Raw genomic sequence first — 18324 nt, forward strand, 5'->3', positions numbered from 1 at the left:
ACCAGTCAAATAGACACGTCTTTTAGATATAGTATATGTTGGTTCAAGCGCTCATTTTTTTGCACAATGCCATTCTATGGCGCTCCAGTAAACACGGCTGCAAATACAGCGCTCAAGCTTTGTAAGGAATTAATTCCTGCTAGATACCCATATATTTGTAACGGGGTTATAAGCTGCCATGACGGAAAGGTCGGGGGCATGCTGATGTAAATTTATCTCACCTGAGTTGGGTGTGGAAAATGTGGATTGATGTATTGTCAAAGGCCATTAGTGTTGAGGAGGGAGGAGCGGGGAGTGGTACATGCAGTATATAATATATAATTTTGTAAAATGCCAATATTCGGGTAAAGCATTTTGCACCTCGTTAGCGATGTTTAAAACATGAAACGTATTTTTGATATCTAATCTAGTGTATTTTGATTAGGAAAAAATATACAGTTCATAATTAAGTAGGTGTTACTACAAATATTGTTTTGCTAAAATTGGAACATCCGAGCAGGAGGCATTAATCGTCTCGGAAGGAAAAAAACTTTGTACAATACGATATGTTTTGCTGTTTGGAAGTCTCCCCGTGGTTTAAAAATATTCAAAGCGTAGGAGCAGAATATTATGGACTCTTTTTTTAACGAGAAAACGTCTTCTTTATTGAATAGACATTCAAAGATTTGTTCTTTGGTAACTAAATTGTATAATATATGACGTACACCGTTAAGAAAGAGCGCAATATGAAGGGAAAATATTCATTTCAGTTCACATCAGCTCATTATAATAACTTAATAGTTAAAAAATTCCCTTTTTTATATTTTTTATAAACAATGAAATGAGACACCATTCTGGTAACTAAATTCAATGTTATTGAGTTTGCTTCATTCTAACAAACTCACGATTTCAGACGGGGCAAAAGTTATTTAAAAAAATCTTTTTCACTCCCCTAAACAAGCATGTGAAACCGGAACGCTGCTTTCGAGCGATTTCTTTTTTACGAATAATTAAGCCCCCATCTTTTTCTTAAGACCACAGGGTTCTCCAACGGCCAATCTGTGACGCTGACAGGTCCTTCTATAGAGCAAGGACGTGATACAGTTTTTACCTGTACTGGAGGAGCAGCGCCCTATTACTTTCGCTGGGAAGATATTTCAGCAAATGTCATTATATTCTTAAATGAGTATAGGGCTTACGGGCCTGGAGAAACCAAATATCTCAATTTTGGAGTAACAGTAAGTGGGAATACATCCACTATGACAATAAGTAATACCCAGATAGAAGATGAAGGACTGTATAGATGTTATACATTGTTTGGAAGTGAGGAAGCAGAACTTACAGTACAAGGTGAGTTATAGAAACTTTGAACATTCTATCGCAATAAATGTTAACAAAGTTCCTGCCTATGTAACTCTTCATTCAAATTAGAAGTTTACATGATCTTTGGGTTACATATACTGGTACCTAAAGAGAATCAATGGGCTCATGGAATAAAAAAATTACATTTGCATATCAACAGGCATGCCGTACATTTCCTCCTACAGTCTTCGTTCCCCAATTTGTTGAACTCTTCCTCAAGCACCAAATTGTATATATTGAATAAGAATCTGAAATACACTGTATGTAAAAAAGGAACTCGGAAACTCTTTAGTTTAATTTTCCAAAGTCGAAAGTATTCGTCTTGTGTCAAGGTTAAATGGTTATCAAATATATACCGACTCATGAACTTCGAATCGAGTGCGTCTGATTAATATTTTGTTGTATAACTTGTAACTTGTTACTTATATCATTTGACTTCTAATGGTCTGTCTTTGTGTAAGCAAGTAGCTCTTTGTCTCTTCTCTAATAGGGTTGCCCCTTTTCCTATTCTAAAGAATGATATGATTTGATCTGATCTATAACTAAAATAACCGAAGTACACCTCAATACCTTAGGAGGATCTACAAGCAGTACTCAAGAAAGTACCACATAATGCCCTCACTGCTGTGTATTATTTGTACTATTTATTTATCTTCTATCTACAGCGGCATCCCTCACCACTGAAGAAATGACTACAGCCACGACAGAAGGTGAACATGTTTTTCCTAACATTCGAAATCGATATATCCTCTACACTTTATATCTAATTATTGGAATTATTTTATGATCTCAGTTGATGATTTCCCTTTATATATTACAATTCTGGAAACAAGGAGGACAACATTGTCAAAAAACAACTATTATGCGTATTAACATGTACATTTCCCCCTGAAGGCTTCCTTCCCGAATTTGTTGAATTGCTCTTCCAACACCAAATTCATTGTATGTATTGAATGAGAATCTTAAATATATGTACATAGTGACTCGCAGACTCTTTTGTGTATTTTCCAAAGTCTAAAGTCTAAATCTTGTGCCAAGGCTAAATTGGTATCAAATATATACTCACTCATGAACTTCGTATCGAGCACGTCTGATTCTTTTTTCACCAGTTGAATGTTTGGGTTCGGTATTCCCCTAAAGCCCCGTCTTAATAGAACTTTTTTGATCTCACGCGAGCGATATGTGAATGAGAAACAGTGGGGGGTCTGATCGTAAAACCGCAAAAACCTCACCCGCGCGATCAAATGCGCGCGCTGTATACATGGAATAAATTTCCAATAATTCATTAAATTTCCGCCCGGTTTCCAACAGAAAAAAAATCTGTTGTGTGCCCATGCCTTGAGCCATAATGCATGGCCGTACAGAGGATTTTTTTATGTTGGGGGACCGGGGGGGGGGGGGGGGTGGGGAATTCAATGAATAATTGAAAATGTATTGCATTTTCTTTGATTTGTTTTATTTGTGGGAACTGCCCCCTACCCTAGCCCCCGCTGCGTACAGTCATGGTTCAGTGGCAAAGCAATGGCCTCGTAACTGTGAGGCCCCAGGATCAAAACCGTGTCGATGTGCAACATTAGTGCCGTTTTGTGGGGCATTAATCCTCATTACTGTCATTTATGACTTGAGGGCGTAAGTCCCCTAGTTGATAAGCATATTAGCATACACATGCTTTAGCAGGCATCTTATTATCCAATAAAATCTAAGAATGTATACTATTATCTAGATCTATTAGGAATAAATCTATGTCAAAATAATTCCATAAATTGGGGTAAAAAAAATATTCCAACATTATGAGCGACAGTGTATCATTGATTGCAAATTCATCGCAAACAAATGCAATGAAAAGTAATAGTCTTAGTGGTAGTCGTGGTAGTATTATCATCATCATTAGCAGTAGTTGTGGTTGTAGTAGTGGTATTATTATTTTAATTATGGTAGTAGAAGTAGGAGTACTATCACTAGCAGTAATAACAACAACAATAATAATAATAAAAATATTAATAATGATACTGATTAAAGAAAATTCGAGATAAAAACAAAATAGAATTATCATGCTCAATGGCCTTAATTGTAATTGATACCAACTATTTCATATACGATTTGAATGAATTTGATAGCCTATACTATTTATTTATCTTCCATCCACAGCGGCATCCTTCACCACTGAAGAAACGACTACAGAAACCCCAGAAGGTGAATATGTTTTCCTAACATTCAAAAATTTATATATCCTCTCCAGTTTTGTACATCCACAGTATTTATCTAGTTATCAGAATTCTGTTATGACCTCAGTTGATAAATAACCAAAAATTCTAGCCTGCTTTTCTTACCTTACCTAGTTTAGTGGAATAATAAGAAAAAAAGATGTCAAAAGTAATTCAAATATCTCGTTGTTATCTAATTGTTTTAGTTTCTTGATGTCTTGTTCACAAAATGCATTTCGAAAAAGCAATACGAGAGATGTTAAACGAATATTTGTTTGCTAATAACTTGGCAAAGCGATCTAGCATTTTTGTCAAACAAAATTGAAATAACAGCCATTAAGCATTTTAACAGGCAGCAATACATCTTCCCCTAAAGTTTTCCTTCCGGATTTGTTGAATTGCTCTACCAACACCAAATTGCATGTAAATAGTGTATCGGAGACTCTTTTGTGTATTTTCCAAAGTCTAAATAAACATCTAATGTCAAGGCTAAATTATTATTAAATATATACCGACTCATGAACGTCGTATCGAGTGAGTCTAATTTTTTTCACCCGAAGTTTATTTTTCAGTTGGGTGTTTGTACTGGGGGTTTCCGTTTTTTGTATAACTTGTAAATTGTAACTTATATCAACAGGCTTTTCATGGTCTGTCTTTGTTCTAGCAAGTAACCAATTGTCTCTTATGTAAAACTAGGGATGCCTCTTTTTAATTCTAAATATTAATATGATTTTACCTGATTTAGGACTAAAATAACCCAAGATTTAGTACTCCAGAGAGTACCAAAGAATCCAAAAATAGCTAGGCGTTTTCTTTCAATCAAATACTTTAGTAGTAGAAGTAGGAGTAGCCGTATCAGTAGTAGGACGTAGGAGTAGCAGTATTAGGAGTAGTAAACAAATATACCATGCACTGAGAAGCTCTAGTTGAAATAATGGATCGAGGTGGCAGGAATAGCACTATTTTTTGAGGGGCGTAGCCCCGAAAAAAATAGTGCTTTTTCTGTCGCCGAGGAATCCATAATTTCACTAGTGGCTTGAAATAGTGCAGGATATATCTGTTTTATATTTTTCAAACCAACCTTCATTAAAATAATACTAATAATAATAATGTTTACTGTCACCGAAGTAGTGTAGACTGCAGTGAGAGCAGCACAGACGACAGTACCGCGACCGATAGCACATTGATCTTGATCGATCGCATATATATATATATATATATGACGGCATCCATGGTATAGTGCTAAGGTATAGTGCACTATACCATGGATGACGTCACAGTTAAATCATAGCAATGTTATGTTTGGTCACATGATGCTATGTTGACCGATCACTGAACAGGATTTCATTGATCAAAAATATAATAGTAGATATAATAGTAGTTATAGTAGTAGTAGTAGTAGTAGTAGTAGTAGTAGTAATAGTAGAAGTTATAGAAGAAATAGTAGTAGTAGTAGTAGTAGTAGTAGTAGAAGCAGTGGTGCTGGTATTATTATTGTCGTTAGTAGTGGAAGTAGTAGTAGTAGAAGAATGAAAATAATTGTATTATTGTTATCGTTATGTTAGGAGAAGAAGTAGAAGTAGTAGTAGTAGTAGTAGAAGTAGAAGTAGTCAAAATATTGGTAACAAAAGTAGAAGCCGTAGCGGTAGTAGTTGTAGTAGTGGTAGTATTATTATAATTAGTAGTAGGAATGATGTTAGTAGTGGTATTATTATTATTATTATTATTATTATTATTATTATTATTATTATTATTAGTAGTAGTAGTAGTAGTAGTAGTAGTAGTTGTATTATTATTGTCGTTAGTAGTAGTAGTAGTAGTAGTAGTAGTAGTAGTAATAGTGGTAGTATTAATATTAGTAGTAATAGTAGTAGTAGAAGTGGTAGTAAAGGTATTTATTGTTATCATTATGGAAGTAGGAGTAGTAGTACTAGTAATAGCAAGAACAACTGTAATGATTATTTATCAATAATAACAATAACAACTGTAATAATAATAAAGACTAAATAAGATAATCATGCTCATTGACCCTTGTCATTAATACCAGCGGTTCTAGGACACCTACCCAGGGACATCTACCCCCGGAAAACCACCCCAGTCAACTACACCCTAGGAAAACTACCCCTAGGGCAGCCACCTTCTAGGACGACTACACCCCGGGACAACTACCCCCGGACAACTACCCCTAGGACAACTACCCCCTAGGACAGCTACCCCCTAGGACAACAACTCCCGGACAACTACCCCCACACAACTACCCCCTTCGACAACCATCCTCTAAAACAACTACCCCGGACAACTATCCACTGGGGGTGGCTATCTGGGGGTAGTTGTCCAAATGGGGTAATTGTCCTGTAATTGTCCTAGGTAGTAGTTGACTGTGGTGGTTATCCGGGGGTGGATGTCACTCCAGGGGGTAGGTGTCTGGATACGATACCAGCGGCGTCATATATCATCTGCACCAATTTGATAACCTATACAATTTATTATTTATCTTCTATCTACAGCGGGATCTTTCTCTACTGAAAAGACGACTACAGAAACACTAGAAGGTGAATATGTTTTCCTTAAATTCGAAATATATATATCCTTTACAATTTTGTACATCCAGAGTATTTATAAAATTATTTATTTCTATTATGATCTCAGTTAATAAATAACATAAAACACACAATTCTAGCCGAATTCTCTTACCTTTCCACGTCTAATTGAATAATAAGATAATAGGATGTAAATTCAAATTCATGGTTCTAATTGTTAAATTGTATTGGTTTCGTGATGTCTTGTTCGCGCAATGCATTTCAAGACTGCAATATGACAGTTATTAAACGATTACTGCTCTAATAACTTTGAAAACTGATTTAGCAATTTTGTAAAACAAGATGAGACAAGATCCCTAACGTATCACAATTCTGGAAACAAAAAGTCATTTAAAGAGCTAAATAAACTTTTGTATCAAGCGCCACTGGAATTCAATGTATGTCTTTTCATATCGTACGTATTTGCAAAGATATATTTAAAGGTAAAGACCGGTAATTGAAACGCCCCAAATTCAAAAAATAAAATGGAAGCTCTTATTACCAATCATGTGAAAGAATATGTTTTGACTAGTACGTGATGATAACAATTTTGCCGGGAAACCGCCTACTAATTGATATATTTGGTAAATTAGTTTATCTATTGGCCTGTGAGAGATAAACGCACGTCTTGCGCACGTGTGCGTAGTCCCATGTACATCTTTCTGTGTACAGTGCTTGTAACTTTACGAAGACTGGGCCAAATTTCTTATCATTTTGATAATTCCAGAACCTTGCAGTACACACCAATACTTATATGCTAGATGATCAACCTTTTCTGATCGATTCCACAACGTTTCGTTCACAATGCAATCGCATGACCATAAGTGGTCTTTATTTTTAACTTGTAACTTGTACTTTGTATCAATTGGCTTTTCAGGGTCTATCTTTGGGCAAGCAAGTAGCAATTTGTATCTTGATAAAGGGAAGGGGGTGGTATCATGTTTATTTTAAATAATGACCTGAATTTATCTGATTTATAACTGAAATAAACAAAGGATTACCCCTCATTACCTCAGGACGATCTACACCTAGTACTCGGAAAGTACCACATAATCCAAAATAACTAGGATTTTCTTTCTTTGATTATAATAGGAAAAGTAGTAGAAGTAGAAGAAGAAGAAGAAGTAGTAGTAGTAGTAGTAGTAGTAGTAGTAGTAGTTGTAGTAGTAATAGAAGTAGTAGGATTAGTAGTTGTAGTAGTAGTAGTAGTAGTAGTAGTAGTAGTAATAGTATAAATAGTCTAAATAGTAGTAACACACGTAGTAGTCTTATTGGGAGTAGAGGTAGTATTATTATAATTGGTAGTAGTAGAGGTGGTAATAGTGGTATTATCATTATCATTAGTAGTGTTAGTGATGGTAGTAGGGGAATTTTTTATTATCATTAATAGAAGTAGTAGTAGTAGTAGTAGAAGAAGAAGTAATAGTAACTAGCGACCATAATAATAATAATGAATAAATTAATAATAACAATGACAACAATATTGATAATATTTATATCAATTATTATAATGATGATGATAACAATTTTGATAATGATAATGATAACAATAGTTTGAAGATAAAAACTAAATACAATTATCATGCTCATTGACCCTTGTCATTTAATAATACCAGCTATGTCATATCTATATAATATTTACACCAATCTGATTACCTATACTTTTTATTTATCTTCTATCTACAGCGGGATCTTTCACGACTGAAGGAACTACTCTAGAGACGCCAGAAGGTGAATAAATTATTTACATTCGAGATCTATATATCCTCTCGAGTTTTGTACACCAAGAGTATTTATGTAATTATTGGAATCTTGTTATGATCTCAGTTGATAAATAACATTAAACAAACAATATTATCCTGCTTCTTTCAATCCTTTCCTAGGTTAATGGAATAATAAGGAATTAACATGCAAGAAGTAATTTAAATGTATGGTTTTGATCTAAAATTGTTCATGTTCACGTAATGTATTTCAAGAAAGCAATATAAAGACGTCAAACTAATACTTCTCTAATAAATTGGCAAACTTATTGTGAAACAATTCACTTAATACATTACAATTCTGGAAACAAAAAGGAGCAGGCAGTAGTAGTAGTAATAGTTCCAGTAGTAATAGTAGGATTAGTGGTATTAGTAGTAGAAGAAACAGTCGAAAAGTATTAAAAACAGTAGTAGTCTTAATAGTAAACGGAACCTATGCTTTTTCTTGTATTTAATCAAGGGGCAGTTAGGGTTCGTTTTATGTCTGTCCTGAATAATCTTGCATTATTTCAAACACATAGATAGTATTCTTATGAATGATATTTACTTGATATTTCTAATTGTAACAGAGCCATCCCGTGTACCGTGTAACTGTTCTGGATCTGCTGTAGGCATCGCAGTCTTAGCCATCCTGTTAGCTGTGTCTATCATCACCAACGTCATTCAATTCATTGTGTGGAGAAGACAAGAAACAATATCAGGTTAACTGAACTACCCCAACCCCACCCTGAAAAGTATTGTGTTTCAACCCGATCCCACCTCCCATATAACAATTACTATAACTAATAATCAAGTTGACATAATTTCCTTATGATATGAAAATATATCCATTTAAAAGGGGTGGTTTTGGGAAGGGTTTAAATGGTGTATTCTTTCTTCTTTTGTCCATTTACAGCCCTCGAACTATGTGTAAAAGTAAATTCTACAAAACATACATATATTAATCGCAAAGTTACTTTCCAAGAAAAACTGGCGGAAATTGGTAACTATGATTTGGTATTAGAATAGTCTATTTAAACAGTTTACAAATGAAAGTATCCTTCAATTATATACCTCATATTGGTTCGTTCTATTAAAAAAAATACATATCAACAATTTTACTCATCAGATTTGCGTGTAAATAATTTGTATTCTTGTAATTGTATCACTGATTCACTTAGCTTTCTATAAATGAATGCAGATATTCATTTATTATAAAAATCATAGGAATAGTAGCTTTTTTATATATCCACAGAATGTCATTGAACTAAAATTAGTTTTGTAATATCCCTAGCGACTGCATTATGTCTTATGAAAATGAATGGAACTATTTAAATTTGATTGGACTATATATATGTCATTCTGTAAAGTAATTTATTTTTTTTGGTAACATGCATAAAATATTTAATTATCAAAGATAAAGTAATCCTTATCAGGATATCCTAATCAAGCTGACGAAACTAATATGTTACAAGTTAATGGCCTATCATGAAAAACCGATTCGTGTTAGTGTTTAAAATGTATGTATTTAATTGTCATTGACTTAATAATTGCCTTAGCAGATTAGGGAAACATATTACTGAAAATTGATAGCGAAGGTATTTTTTTTTGCATATCATAATTCGTATCGCTTTCTCGAAAGTACTTACCAATACATGTACCATGTCAATACCTCAGGATAGTGCTCATTTACTACGGACTAAAGTTAGTTTCCATGTTGATAAATGTGTCATATACCTTTTTTCTGTGCGCAGAAGATATATCAACATTTCTATATTGGATTCTTCTTTTTGTTTTTTCTTTTTGCAGGTTTTGAAGCATCAAAGAAACCTGTTCCTAGGTTAGTATTAAGCAGTTTGGAATATTGAACAGAATTTATATATATATATATATATATATATATATATATATCGATTACACAAACATATGCGCCCACAATTTATCATGTGTTTACAATCATGTTAAATATGTTTAAAAGTAAAGTGAAACTCGAGCTTGTATTCATATGAAACTCTCGTCTTCAAGGGGATTAAAAAGAAGTTAATTTGAATGCAGAATGAAGACATGTTTCGTAATGCGGAAAACGAAAATGATTCGGTATTTATTATCACACCAAAAATGAGCATCCCTTTTCTAATACAAGTATTTGGAAATTAGCTCTGTGAGATGGCTATGAGATGGCGCTGTACAATAAACAGTACGCTACTAGGGCAGAAAGTTGAACATGTTAGTATTGATTTAAATGCCTTATAAGAAATAACATTTGTTTTTTTGTCAGAGAAAAAAGATGCGTATCCCATGAGGCGAATGAGAACATGGCATATGAGATGATTCAGACCGGAGATAGCGGTGAGAAAATGTGTGAAATCAGTCAAATGTTTGCGTTGGAAAATTTATTCACAACATAAGTAGTGGAGATATTTATGACTTTGTACGTGGCCAAATAAATGTCTCATAGTTATACAAATACTAAATGATAATCATGTCGCCCCAAACTCCCCCCCCCCCCCCCCCAATTAGGGTACGCATATGCTTGCTCCCTCCATTTGAAAAGCCCCCCAAAGTCCAGTGTGTAAAGTCAATACGGGCCGGATTTCTGTGTACTACGTGCCGGACTTTGGTGCGCGAAAAGTACCCCTTTTTTGGACATTTTGGTAACACGCTTGATATCCCTTCGTTCCCGGAGTAGGGGGAGGGGGGGGGGCGGGCCCAAACTGACAATATGTCGTAACTATCAAGTGCATACTTTGTATCAATTGATTAAATTAGTAGTATATTTACCGAAGAAAACATAAGCTTAATCATTCTCCCCGATCATATTCATGCTTGGCCTACTACTCAACAGAGGTTTAAAATCTTACCTCTGATAATAGCCACTTTTTTTAAATTGCGAATTCACATCCCTTCCCGTACACACACGCATACACACACTCAATGATTAGTTTCTGGTGAATACTCTTTCACGTTCGTTTTATATTTCAAAAGAAATGTAGAATGATCGTCCGAGGGTAGCTTTAACCCTTTTTTAGAGTGTAAAAGATTGCTTGCATTTTATCTTTTAAATAATAGAATCCTTGTGATAATATTTTGTTTTTGTTTTTATTTTATAGCATACACAGCCCTCAAACTCGGTCCATCCTACTCCCCCATCATTGCTCCTGGAAACGTGACGTTTTTCACTAGACTCGGTTCAATCGGACGGGGTGATTTCGGCGAGGTATGGAAGGGAGAACTCCGCTCGAATCAAAGTCAAGTAGACGTTGCTATCAGGCAGATTCCAGGTGAGGTTTTGCCAACCACTCCTTAAAAAGACCGAAAGGGAAAATCGCTTTCATGAATATCAATGTAGCCTAAAATAACTTGAACTTCATGAAACGTTGTATTTATCATTAATAATCACTAATAACACATCGCTTGTAAAGTAAGCCATTTATTATGTTCTCTTAGATCAAGTGACCAAATCAAGCAACGTTCTTGAAGCTGTCAGTGTACTTTCTGAGCTAGCGGATCAGCCAAATGTTGTCACGTGCCTGGGATATTGTCAAGAACAAGGTAAAAACCTCCTCCGGTAAAAAAAGCTGTCCATAGTCTGCCAAATATCATACTTATTAAAGGCATCATTTAACAATGCTAAATCTGGAATGCACTGCCCTACGTGTTATCAATGTCTGTGATATGTTGTAATATTGAAGCCCCCCCCCCCCCCCGAAAAAAAAAAAAGAAAATCGCCATTCAAAATGATCAAGAAGTGCCTCACAAAATTAAAAGTCTTTGAGTGACCGGTTTTACCATACTCGTTTTCCCCAATAGACTGTAGTGTTATGAAAACCGTTAGGAACAAGCGGAATTTGGTTTCGTTTTCCAATCATATATATCTTGATAATCAGACAGGCGATCGGCTTGTAAAAGTCATGGGGTTCCTGACTGACCTAAAGGTTTATAATTATTATTGCAGCATGAGCTTAATCCAGGATTTTGTTTCAGGATCTGAGACAAAGTTACCAGATTCCTTTAATGTGAATATGAGAATTTTATCTAATAAATTCGGTATAGGTAAGGGTATGAAACATTTTTGTGTCTGCTCCGCGCCTGACGAACAAGGAACGATTTAATCAGTAAAACAAGAACTTCAAGGTCTTTGAAGACCATTCCACTCTATTGGATAGTTAATGTTTTTCTTTTAATAAAACGAGATTTTTGATGAAACACAATGTAACAGCTGAATTTCAACACCATCACAATAGCCTTTGTACATCCTGTTAAATCATGTTCGGATTTCGTAATAAGACATTGCCATGTTCCCACATAGGGGTCGCACATGGCGATTAAAAAGGCGATAGATTGATTTTTTTTTCCAGGAAGTAGGTGCTATCGTGTTTTTCATACATTTTTTTCTTCAATTGAACGAATTGCCCTTGATGCAGGTAGCATTCTGTATGAGTTCATCTCTGGGGGTACCCTACTCACCCATCTACAGACAACGGGGGTGGAGTCCCAACCCACATACGGCAATCTCAAACCAAAGGGGGTTCGTCTCGATGAAGGTAGTCTACTCAACTTGGCTTGGCAAATTGCAAAAGGGATGCAATTTCTTGGATCTAAGAAGGTAAAATTATTTCAAGAGGAGAGGGGGGTATTCTTTTTTTAAAGGAGGAGATAATGAGGAATAATTGAGAAGCCGAAAAAAGGAGACAATGCGTAGGGGGTGGTTGTGAGCATGTACGTTGAGGCCGAGGAAAAGGTGATAAAACACGAGGAACGATGCGAGAGTCGTAAATGAAATTCATAATGAGAATGGTGAAAATGAGCTGAAGCTTACTCCACAAATGAATTATTGTATAATGTTTTTTTATTAATTTGTTTATTGTTACTGTTTAATATTTTTATTATCGTTTTTTTCTTAAACTCTTAAAGGTAATACAAAGTTTTGGGAAATTTAGAAAATTGGGTGGATAATGAATCTTTACAATTTTGATATAATTGGATGCCCCCGTGGATGTATTATAAGCACTAAAACAATTAACCTAAAAAACACTCCTGTTTTCGAGAAAAATTGAATATAAAAATTTACCGGTGCTCCCGGTAAATTTTGGTAAATTTCAAATAGCGCTTACGGCCGTACAATGGTAGCTGCGACCATGAAAATCTCAGAATATGTAGTTGTGATATATAATTTCCAAACGGGAATAGCTAATCGGTCGATTTTAGTCAAGAAACATTGTTTCATAGCTAAATTGATATCTTGACCTTAAGAGGGAGCTATACAACATAAAGAGTTTATTATTTATAATTTCATAACTTTAGACTCGATTTCAACCGGGACAACGATCAATGAATATTGTAGGAACGCATATGCTTCCAATATGCTTATTTGAACCAAATTCATGACCCTATACCAAAACTTTGTATTACCTTTAAGATCATCCATGGAACTCTCTGTGCTCACAATGTGTTACTAGCTGATGGAAGGCAATGCAAGTTATCAGATTATGGACTATCTTCATCATTGTTTAGCGACAAAGGTGTAAGTATTATCGCTTATATTCAATGATATATTGTCAGTATAGAAAAAAATATCGAAACATAATTGAAACTAGGAAAACGCGACCCATGGAATTATGTTTTATGATTTTTCACGTTTGTTATTGTTTTCCCTTAAATTATTCAAACACAATAGTATATATATATATATTTATATATATATATATAACCTGTACTGTACTTACTTTATCGACAGTGGTATTTGTATAGTTTTGCCATTTGCTATATTGTATATTATGTATACTTGTGAACAATTCAGCCTGCTAATCATGATTTTGTGTTAAACCATGAATAAATGATATTAAATTATTTAAAGAAATGAAAAGAAAAACTGTAATTCTCAGAAACTTAACGTTAAGATGATTTTCAACCTTCTTTGTATTTTCCAACTTTTAAGAAACCAACAAGATGGAGTTCGCCTGAATCCATGGGTACTGGTGACCAATCAACATATGGAGATATCTGGTCTTTTGGTATCGTCTTGTGGGAAATTGTAACATTGGGTAAAAAAAGAAAAATAATATCACAACAAATTTTTCGTTTCATCCTAAAGACCCTGATATTATCATATAATACAGATTAAATTGATGATAAATGGAGATATCTGGTCTTTTGGTATCGTCTTGTGGGAAATTGTGACATTGGGTAAAAAAAGAAAAATAATATCACAACAAATTTTTCGTTCCATCCTAAAGACCCTGATATTATCATATAATAAAGATTAAATTGATGATAAATAATAATAATAATAATAATGATAATAATAATAGTGATAATATTTGGTAACCATAGGAAGCCTTATCAGTTGTACAGCTGTTCATCCTCATGGCCTTTTCATTAATATTACCCTAGCAATATAATAGCCAGGTGGGTGGAATGGGTAGAGAGTGGCAACTATGGATTTACGTCTTACCGAAGGACGTTAGTGCCAGGCTGGAATTCGAAACCCTTGAAATGAAAGTCAAAAGAATGAACCACTATACAACGTTTCCTTCACTTTAAGTGGTTCATATGATGTTAGTAACTAAAGTAACATATATCATTGGAATTTAGTAATCAAATAGAAAATTATTGATATTTGTTTGGCGTACGTTAAGGACAGAGAATGCAAGTTACCTTTTCTACATTTTATAAGACCCACCGATAATAAGTGCGATTTTAGATTCATTGTATTGTTCCTATCACAATACATGTCACAGATGTTAATAACATTAGGTCTAACGTTTTCCCACTAGTTCTGCGTGTACTATCAAAGTTTGATAGAAAATTATATATGTGGTTAAATCTAATTCCTCCCAAGACCTCCAGATGCCCCATATTCATATATTGGATTAAATGTTTTACTTGTTATTTTTTTTGATTATTTAAGGTGCGAGGCCGTACCCTAATATGACCTTTGACGCTGTTCAAACGGAGGTTGACAATGGTTACCAGATGCCACGCCCTCGTCATTGTGCACAAGAAGTGTAAAGTATCATGTTTTTAGGCTTTACTTTGTCTAGGCTTTTAGGCTTAAATGGATAACTGGAGACTATACTGATCATCACATACTGATCATCATATATATTTACATAAATTTACATTTTAAACACAAGATAAATAACAAAGGGAAATGAATGAATGAATGGTTATAACCTTACTATTTCTTGAATAATTTCATTGTATTTCGTCAATAAAACGCTTTGCTTATTTGCTATATGATATTGCATTTTTTTTTAATGAATAAAGAAACAGAATGTTAATATTACTATTATACTCTTTACCATCATAGAGAATGTTGATATATATTATGTTTATTACGTAATGGCCTAAATTTAACATGAAGTTTATCATGTTTCCCTTTTCTTCAATATAATTTTTAATTTTGTTATAATATCTATTTTCTCATGAAAGTGATTATTAAACAACTTTCCATTTTTTTCCAAAAAACTCGAACCTTATTATATTTAAAAAAAATAATAAAATTGGTTTATGTTTCTTTACATACATCAAACTGGTCATTGTCCATTATACGCCATGTGCATAGATTATGATTTGATGGAAAGATATAAAGCAATACTTAAAAAAAACTTGATATATTATTTTTGTTGAAATTGACAATTTAAGACTTTCTGCCAAGTAAATGAAAAAGGTATATTCAAATAATTTACCCAGTGACGTGTTACAATAGGTTTTTTAAGTTTTTTTTCAGGAGGGATAAGTAATAATGTTTCGCCTTCAAACTGAATACTGTAGTTTAACGAATCTCGTGTAGCTACTCATATCCAATTTCAGTATACATTTAACTTATGGCTTGGAAAACATTTCTTAAATTTCGCGTATTCGAACTAAAATAATAATTGATGAATACCAACTTTACTATTCAACAGAATCGAATCTTTCCAACTTACATTTATAATCACGTGCTTCACTTTACACATTCATGTTACGTACCACATTGAGAACAATAATGTCGAATTGTTGATGTGATATGCATGGGTGTCGATCCTTACGTAATACCTATTCATCAGGGGGGGGGGGATGAATGAATAGATCATCCCCCTGATGAATAGGTATCAGTTACGGATCGACACCCATGGTGATATGACTATTTTTCCATGATATCTCCTCTTTTATTTCTATTAACTCAACCAAACCTCGATATTAAAAATTGTACCATGCATTACGAAGATTTTGATAAAACTCTGGCAGTCTATTTTGTTTACTTAACATATTCATATTTTTCTAAATATTTAAATATCTAAAGATATCTGGAAAATTTCCTATCATTTCGATCAAATATTTAGTAATGATTTTCATCTGCAAAATTTGTTCATCCAATAATTTGCTCATCAAAGATAAGTACAAAGAATTTATTTTCGATTCAATGTCTACCATATCAAGACTTGACATACATGTACATGACGATGATTGTTATATATATATATAATAATGGATAGATTTAATGATGATGTTGATCATCAGATGCGGATTATATTTCCCACCGATATATATCTAAGGTAAGTTACACGAAAAATCTCTCCTTTGACTCTATATGGGAACCTGAAAATAAAACGTTTAGCACTTCTTTTAGATAAGTATCAACTTCTTCTTATCTTTCAGGTATACGGTCATGTCTGGTTGTTGGGAGAAGGAACCTACGAATCGGAGTAACTTTGATCAGACCCTCACGAGTTTGGAGAGGATTCTAGAAAAAGAATCACGTAAGATGAACTCAACTGCATTCTTTTTATATGTCCAATGCAGAATTTTTTTTCCCCATGTTATATTTATTTATATAATCCCGTCGGTATATTAACCTCAGTTGAACAGGTATCATGAAAAACCCTGACTTAATAATGATCTTGAAACTTCTTTTCCTTTTTTAATGGTTATCTATGTTTTTTAATTTATTTATCTCCCATATCCTTCCGATGCCTTTTCATGTATATTTAAGTTTTTTTGTATTCATATATAATCATAATTTTTCTTATTTTCAATTTTTCCATAGAATTAAGAAGGAGGCAATAAACGTCTCATATTGACAATTCCTTTTTTATTTGTCAACATTAAAATTGCAATGTGAGCGTCAGAATGATGCCGGGAAGAAATGCTTTCAGATCTAAAGCCAGGGCCAAAATACTACTTTAGTTTTATAGGCATCGTTTAATGTTTAGTCTGAGATACATGGTCCTACGTGCTATCAGTGCCTGTGATATGGTGTAACATTGCAATTGTTATTATTATCATTTTCATATTAATAGTATTATCATTTTGAATTTCACAGATTTACCTGTCTCTCAATGACTTAGATGAAGGATTGTTTGTGTCTACACTGGACATGTGAGATTAAGCCTAGGTCGGATATACAGCGGTACTACAATGCATCTTCACCTTTTTCGCTGTATGATGACTGGAACCGAGCCAACTAATTGGACTATATAGGGACGTTGTAGGGAAATTAAAAGGACTAACTTGTGTTAGATTTAGCCAAGAGTGCGGAATTAGGCTATCGCAAATACTTTAAAAAAATATTTTGCGTTGAGTTTACGTCATTTTGAAAGATTTTCCTTTTTTTTTAATATCAATAAGTAGAATTTGTAAAATAGTTAAAGAAGTTTAATTGACAATGTCTGGATGTGCAGCTATTTTAGAAAACATGAAATTTGTGAATATCAAGAGGCCCTAGTATAACAACTGATCTCATACATTCAACAGCAAATCTTTTGTTTTTACTGTGTGAAATTTATTTCTAATTACCTTGCAACGTTTGCCAATCTTTGTGTTATTTCATAGTATTGTATATGTGGATGACCTCCTACCCCCTTTCTTCTTTCTTTTCATCACCCCTCTCTCTCTCTTCTCTCTCTCTCTCTCTCTCTCTCTCTCTCTCTCTCTCTCTCTATATTTTCCTTTGTTTCCCTTCTCCCCTCCGTCTGTCAATCCATATTTATCTCTCTCCACTATTCTCCTCTTCTTTCCATCTTTTGCACTCTTAGTCCTCTTTCTCACCCTCTCCCCTTCACCTGCCTTTTCAAAACATGGAGCTTACTTTAATATGGCTCACTCTTCCCTTTTAGGTATCATTTACATCACACAATACTATTTCGAAACCTTCATCTATACATTAAAGGTAAAGACCAGTTATGGTCATGCGATTGCATTGTGAAAGAAACGTTGTGGAATCGATCAGAAAAGGTTGATCATCCAGCATCTAGCATCTGCAAGGTTCTTGAATCATCAAAATGATAAGAAATTTGGCCCAGTCTTCGTAAAGTTACAAGCACTATACACAGAAAGATGTATATGGGACTACCCTATATCTCTCACAGACCATGAGAGAAACAAATTTACCAAATATACGAATTAGTAGGCAGTTTCCCGGCAAATTTGTTATCATCATGTATTAGTCAAAACATATTCTTTCACATGATTGGTAAT

At 34.0% G+C, this 18324-nt stretch overlaps 1 protein-coding gene and 1 long non-coding RNA gene across 2 annotated transcripts; both read left to right on the top strand.

Moving 5' to 3' along the window:
- Window positions 1-1238: 1238 nt before the first annotated feature.
- Window positions 1239-13827, top strand: LOC105437489 (angiopoietin-1 receptor-like). The gene is made up of 12 exons (XM_030973824.1): window positions 1239-1329; window positions 2007-2051; window positions 3490-3534; window positions 7811-7855; window positions 8454-8585; window positions 9673-9703; window positions 10142-10212; window positions 10974-11144; window positions 11311-11415; window positions 12288-12469; window positions 13283-13385; window positions 13802-13827. The coding sequence occupies exons 1-12, from the start codon at window positions 1239-1241 to the stop codon at window positions 13825-13827; spliced, it is 1047 nt and encodes a 348-aa protein (XP_030829684.1).
- Window positions 13828-14779: 952 nt separating this feature from the next.
- LOC115919974 lies at window positions 14780-17311 on the top strand. Its single transcript, XR_004062097.1, has 3 exons — window positions 14780-14870; window positions 16507-16607; window positions 17171-17311. It is a non-coding gene; the product is annotated as an uncharacterized LOC115919974 (long non-coding RNA).
- Window positions 17312-18324: the final 1013 nt, after the last annotated feature.

This window comes from Strongylocentrotus purpuratus, unplaced genomic scaffold (genome assembly GCF_000002235.5).
Source record: "Strongylocentrotus purpuratus isolate Spur 01 unplaced genomic scaffold, Spur_5.0 spur5_contig_866, whole genome shotgun sequence".
NCBI classification, from domain to species: Eukaryota; Metazoa; Echinodermata; class Echinoidea; order Camarodonta; family Strongylocentrotidae; genus Strongylocentrotus; species Strongylocentrotus purpuratus.

Coding starts and splice junctions, on each gene's coding strand:
- LOC105437489 (XM_030973824.1), top strand. CDS start 1,239: ATGACAATAAGTAATACCCAGATAGAAGATGAAGGACTGTATAGATGT. Junction 9,704..10,141: donor TCAAAGAAACCTGTTCCTAG/GTTAGTATTAAG, acceptor TTTTTTTGTCAG/AGAAAAAAGATGCGTATCCC. Junction 10,213..10,973: donor GATTCAGACCGGAGATAGCG/GTGAGAAAATGT, acceptor TTTATTTTATAG/CATACACAGCCCTCAAACTC.